The sequence below is a fragment of the Gadus morhua genome, unplaced genomic scaffold, assembly GCF_902167405.1.
Source record: "Gadus morhua unplaced genomic scaffold, gadMor3.0, whole genome shotgun sequence".
NCBI lineage: Eukaryota > Metazoa > Chordata > Actinopteri > Gadiformes > Gadidae > Gadus > Gadus morhua.
In genome coordinates this window covers 37,501-42,500 of record NW_021964037.1, presented here as the reverse complement: position 1 = coordinate 42,500, position 5,000 = coordinate 37,501, and the positions used below count along the sequence as shown (strand labels likewise).

The 5,000-nt window shown below is 52.4% G+C and overlaps 1 protein-coding gene across 1 annotated transcript in view; it reads left to right on the top strand.

Annotated features, from left to right (window-relative positions):
• The window catches only part of LOC115538933 (plexin-A4), a 27,499-nt gene that overhangs the window by 3,422 nt on the left and 19,077 nt on the right, over positions 1-5,000 (top strand). Inside the window, exons 2-3 of the mRNA XM_030350147.1 lie at positions 1-41; positions 3,445-3,635. The exon at positions 1-41 is cut by the window's left edge and continues 59 nt beyond it. Coding sequence (XP_030206007.1) covers positions 1-41; positions 3,445-3,635 — 232 coding nt within the window. The remainder of the gene's footprint in view (positions 42-3,444; positions 3,636-5,000) is intronic.

Sequence of the window (5,000 nt, the reverse complement as noted above, 5' to 3'; positions counted from 1 at the left end):
CAACAACTCCACCGTATCCAGAACCTCCGCCAGTAAATACGGTGAGTCCGTCTTCCGCACGCACATCATCCCCCCCCGGAGCCCCCCTCCCCCGGAGCCCCCCGCTGCCAGCCCCCACTTCCAGGTGGCTCTTCTAGCAAGGGCTGGAGCAAGACACTAAATGAGCTTAAGTTATTGGATGGGACAGAACACTGTTCCTCACTGCTCACCGTTGGCAGTAAAGTCTCTGAGCGGTCCCCACAAACACCTCCTCATGACTCCCTCCAACGTGCCCGACACGACATGTCGGCCCCAGAAAAAGACTTCCTCCCCCCGACAGCAGGCATGGACCTCCAAACTGTGGCCCCCTGGTCCTTGGGGCCAGTGGCCCTCCAAACTGTGGCCCCCCGGTCCTTGGGGCCAGTGGCCCTCCAAACTGTGGCCCCCCGGTCCTTGGGGCCAGTGGCTCTCCAAACTGTGGCCCCCCGGTCCTTGGGGCCAGTGCCCCCCTGCATGCTGGAGCCTGAGGGTCGGTCTGGGGCAGCGTGGGTGGAAGCACTTTTCGAGTTTGAAAGATAAATTGAAAACAACAGCTTGCGTGCGTAAATCCGGGCCTTCCTTCGTGTTGAACTTAACAACATCCAAACTGAATCGGGGAGCACTTTGATCAGAGGGATTTCATCAGGTTAAAACAGCCGTGAGGAGGTGTGGAGTCCTGCCGGCCACTTCCCCCCTCTCAGCAGCCCCCAGAGGGCCGGGGCGAGGGCCTAATCACAAATGGAAGAAGAAAGAAAGCGGGAAATAACCAGATTGTAAACAGTGCCCTTTCTCTGGTCGTCTGGCCGGCGGTGTCTCGAGGACAGACGCCCCCGTCTGTAGAGCCGTCCGCTCGACCGCTTTGTTGTCGCCTCCGCGTCCACTCGTCGCCTCCCCTCCAGACACCAGCCAATCAGGGCTGATCAAAGCGCCGGCCACGGCGCCCCACAACCACTCGACGCACATCAAATGCATCGAGCGAATTACGCGCTTCACCTACCTCTCCGCCTTTCACTCCTCCTTCTCCTCCTCCACCTCCTCCACCTCCGCTGAGCCAAATTGGATCTGATGAAGAGGGAGGGGGAGAGGGAGTGGAGGGGAAGAGGGGAGAGGAGGGAGAGGAGGAGAAGGGAGGAGGCGGGGAGAGAGCTGGTGACCACACTGGAGGATGGAGAAGAAATTAAAAGGGCAGGATGCCAGTTGTTATCTCTTGTATCTCTCTCTCTGTCCCTCTCTCACCTTCTTTCTCACTTTATTGCGTTAGGCAGGAGGGTGAGGTAGGATGGGTGAGGGGTGTGGGGGGGGGGGGGGGGCAGGCGGTTGACATCAAACCCAAGTGAGATCCACTTGAGAGTGGCTCTGGCTGCTGAAGAGCGGCTTTGAACTCACCAAGCGTAGACGTCTGAGACAGAGAGAGAGAGAGAGAGAGAGAGAGAGAGAGAGAGAGAGAGAGAGAGAGAGAGAGAGAGAGACCGAGAGAGAGAGAGACAGAGAGAGAGACAGAGAGAGAGAGAGACCGAGAGAGAGAGAGAGAGAGAGGGAGAGAGAGAGAGAGAGAGAGAGAGAGAGAGAGAGAGAGAGAGAGAGAGAGAGAGGGAGAGAGACCGAGAGAGAGAGAGACCGAGAGAGGGAGAGAGAGACCGAGAGAGACCGAGAGATGGAGGGAGAGAGAGAGGGAGGGAGAGATGGAGGGAGGGAGAGATGGAGAGAGAGAGGATGCCTTTAGCGGTTTCTTGAAAAGCAAAAAGGAAGAGGGAGTGAAGGATTTGTGAAAGGGACAAAAGTTGAACAGAGAGCTGTGCTGCTGAGAGCCGTCAGGTGGACGGGGGACGGCGGGCGATGTCCTCAGGCCTTTGATGGAACATGTCCATTATGTGTTGTGAAGAAAGGAGGTAAATATCATCCACTCCGTCTTTCAAAACGCCTCACTTACGTCCCCCCGCCAACAAGCACCAGGGGCAACTTATCTGAAAGGGGTAGGCAAAAAGATGCAATGGTAATAAATGAATCATGATAATCATTTATGTACTTTAAGTTTCCAAATATTGATAGTACTTTTTCTGTTTAATTGCATTTCATAACATTTAATTAAATGAGAGGCGTTTGCTTTTAAAACAGTCTTTAATAAACACAAACATCAAACTGTATGCATAAATGACCTCATTAACAGATATTAAAGATACCGAAATATATTGTCCATTTTAACATGTTTACTGCCACATACTTCAACACACAAAGACACATGAAAACAATATCTCCCTAAACCCGCCAACGCGCATCCCTAGCCGAAGTTATCCCCTTCTTACCCCCCAACCCGCATCTCCAACCTCTATTGACCACCATTGATTCCTGTCCATCAGTAACCGCAGGCCGGCTAATGGCTCCTGCACTGTAAACACTCCTCCAGCCACGCCTTTCCAGATGTCACTGCCGCTCAGAGCGCCGGCGGGCCATGCATAGTCCGTGGGCGCTGACACCTGTTGGGTTTGGCGCCGTTCTGAGATGCCCTGTTGTCTCTCGGGGAGCCCTGGAGGAAGAGGACGAGAATGAAGAAGAGGAGAGAGAAGAAGACGAAGAGGAAGGAGAAGCCATGAAAAATTAACTGAGCATGCTCTGTTAAAGTTTCATTTCCAATCTCACGCTAGCTGGAGATTGGACGATCCCGGCACAAAAACAAAATGGTAGCATGGCAATATCGCAACGCTAGTCCAAGGGCAACGCTGCTGGCCCAAGGGCAACGCTGGCCCAAGGGCAACGCTGGCCCAAGGGCAACGCTGGCCCAAGGGCTACGCTGCTGGCCCAAGGGCAACGCTGCTGGCCCAAGGGCAACGCTGCTGGCCCAAGGGCAACGCTGGCCCAAGGGCAACGCTGCTGGCCCAAGGGCAACGCTGGCCCAAGGGCAACGCTGGCCCAAGGGCAACGCTGCTGGCCCAAGGGCAACGCTGCTGGCCCAAGGGCAACGCTGCTGGCCCAAGGGCAACGCTGCTGGCCCAAGGGCAACGCTGCTGGCCCAAGGGCAACGCTGGCCCAAGGGCAACGAGATCTACTATTTTTTGTATTCTCGTTCCAGTTTTTTTGAAATACGTTTGAGTTATACTTACATTTGTGTGCACTGCTTTGGTGTACTGTTCCTTTGAAGTAAAAATAATGTTGGTAGTTACTTGAATCACAGGTTTCTCGCAATGTATATTTGCACTGCACTAGTATATGTCATATATTATTGTTTAATGCTGTCTTTGTCTCTCTCTCTCTCTGTTTTATTTTGTACTGTGATTTCAGTTGCAGACGTAGTTAAACCGTTCCGTACTGTGTGTGTGTGCGTTTGCGTGTGCGTGCGTTTGCGTGGTGTGTGTGTGTGTGTGTGTGTGTGTGTGCGTGTGCGTGCGCGTGCGTGTGCGTGCGTGTGTGTGTGTGCATTCATCCTCACAGAGAACATGATCAAGTACACAGGCAGCCCGGACAGCCTGCGCTCCCGCACCCCCATGCTGAGCCCCGACCCGGAGAGCGGGGTGAAGGTTTGGCACCTGGTGAAGAACCACGAGCACGGGGACCAGAAGGAGGGCGACCGCGGCAGCAAGATGGTCTCCGAGATCTATCTCACCCGCCTGCTGGCCACCAAGGTAGGCTGGCCCCCGAGAGGGCCCCCTGGGAGGCCCCGGGAGGCCCCGGTCATCCTGTGGTTAGGGTTTAACACCACCCAAGAGCTGTGGAGAGCTAGCTGTTAGCTTAAACACGCTCAAGGCCCATGGAGGAGGGGTCACCCTGACCTAACCTAACCCAAGGAACTAATCGTACCTCATCTTTAGGGTGCTTCCAAGGTCATCAAAGCATCTGACGCCGGGTTGGGGGGACCCAGGGTGAACAAAAGGTTAACAAACAAAATACTAACTAAGAAAACAAAGGTCAGAGGTCACCAAAAGGAGGTTCCGGGTTGCTGTGACTCTGTAGGTCGGCTCCTGGTTTTACATTTCCCCGTTCTGAGTCACCGCAGCCTGACACATTATTCAAATGCGTTTGTTTCTACCCAGAGGCACCAGAGAGGGAATATGCAGATATTATTAGTTTGTTTTGCCATTTTTTCGGTTGCTGTTGTGTAGCGAGCTGCGTATCAAAGACGGTAAATAAGGACGGAAGTGCCAGGCGGGAGAAGGTGTTTTTTCTGTTATTAGAGCAGATATTATCGCGGGTAAAAGGAAAACACAAACGTTCTAAATCAAGCCTCTTCGGCTGCACTTCCCCGAGGGGGGGCGATCATTTGGTTTGGAGGGAAATGTGACTTTGATCTGAAGGCTACATGTAAATGTAAATTACCAACACACGACTGAGACGCCTGGTCCTCTGATTGATGAAAAGACTCTCTATCTGTCCTCTATCTTGAGAGAGAGAGAGAGAGAGAGAGAGAGAGAGAGAGAGAGAGAGAGAGAGAGAGAGAGAGAGAGACAGAGAGAGAGAGAGACAGAGAGAGAGAGAGAGAGAGAGAGAGAGAGAGAGAGAGAGAGAGAGAGAGAGAGAGAGAGAGAGAGAGAGAGAAGAGAGAGAGAGAGAGAGAGACACAGAGAGAGAGAGACAGAGAGAGAGAGAGAGAGAGAGAGAGAGAAGGAGAGAGAGAGAGAGAGAGAGAGAGAGAGACAGAGAGAGACAGAGAGAGACAGAGAGAGAGAGAGAGAGAGAGAGAGAGACACAGAGAGAGAGAGACAGAGAGAGAGAGAGGTTCTTGGGTATTGTGGGTATACTGGGGTCACTGGGTTTTTATTTGCTGTGAGAGCGCACACAGGCAGAAATATGGCTTTAAATTGAAAACTGCCGTTTTTGGGTCAAGATGGTCGTTCAAGGAATGGATGTCATCGGATTGTATTTCTTATCCAATATCCACAAACAACCTCAAACTTATTCTTTGAAATCTATTTGTGTTAAATAAAACTGTTTTACACATTGTGACGAATGATGTTGAACTGACTAAGCTGCATGTACATACACACTTATCC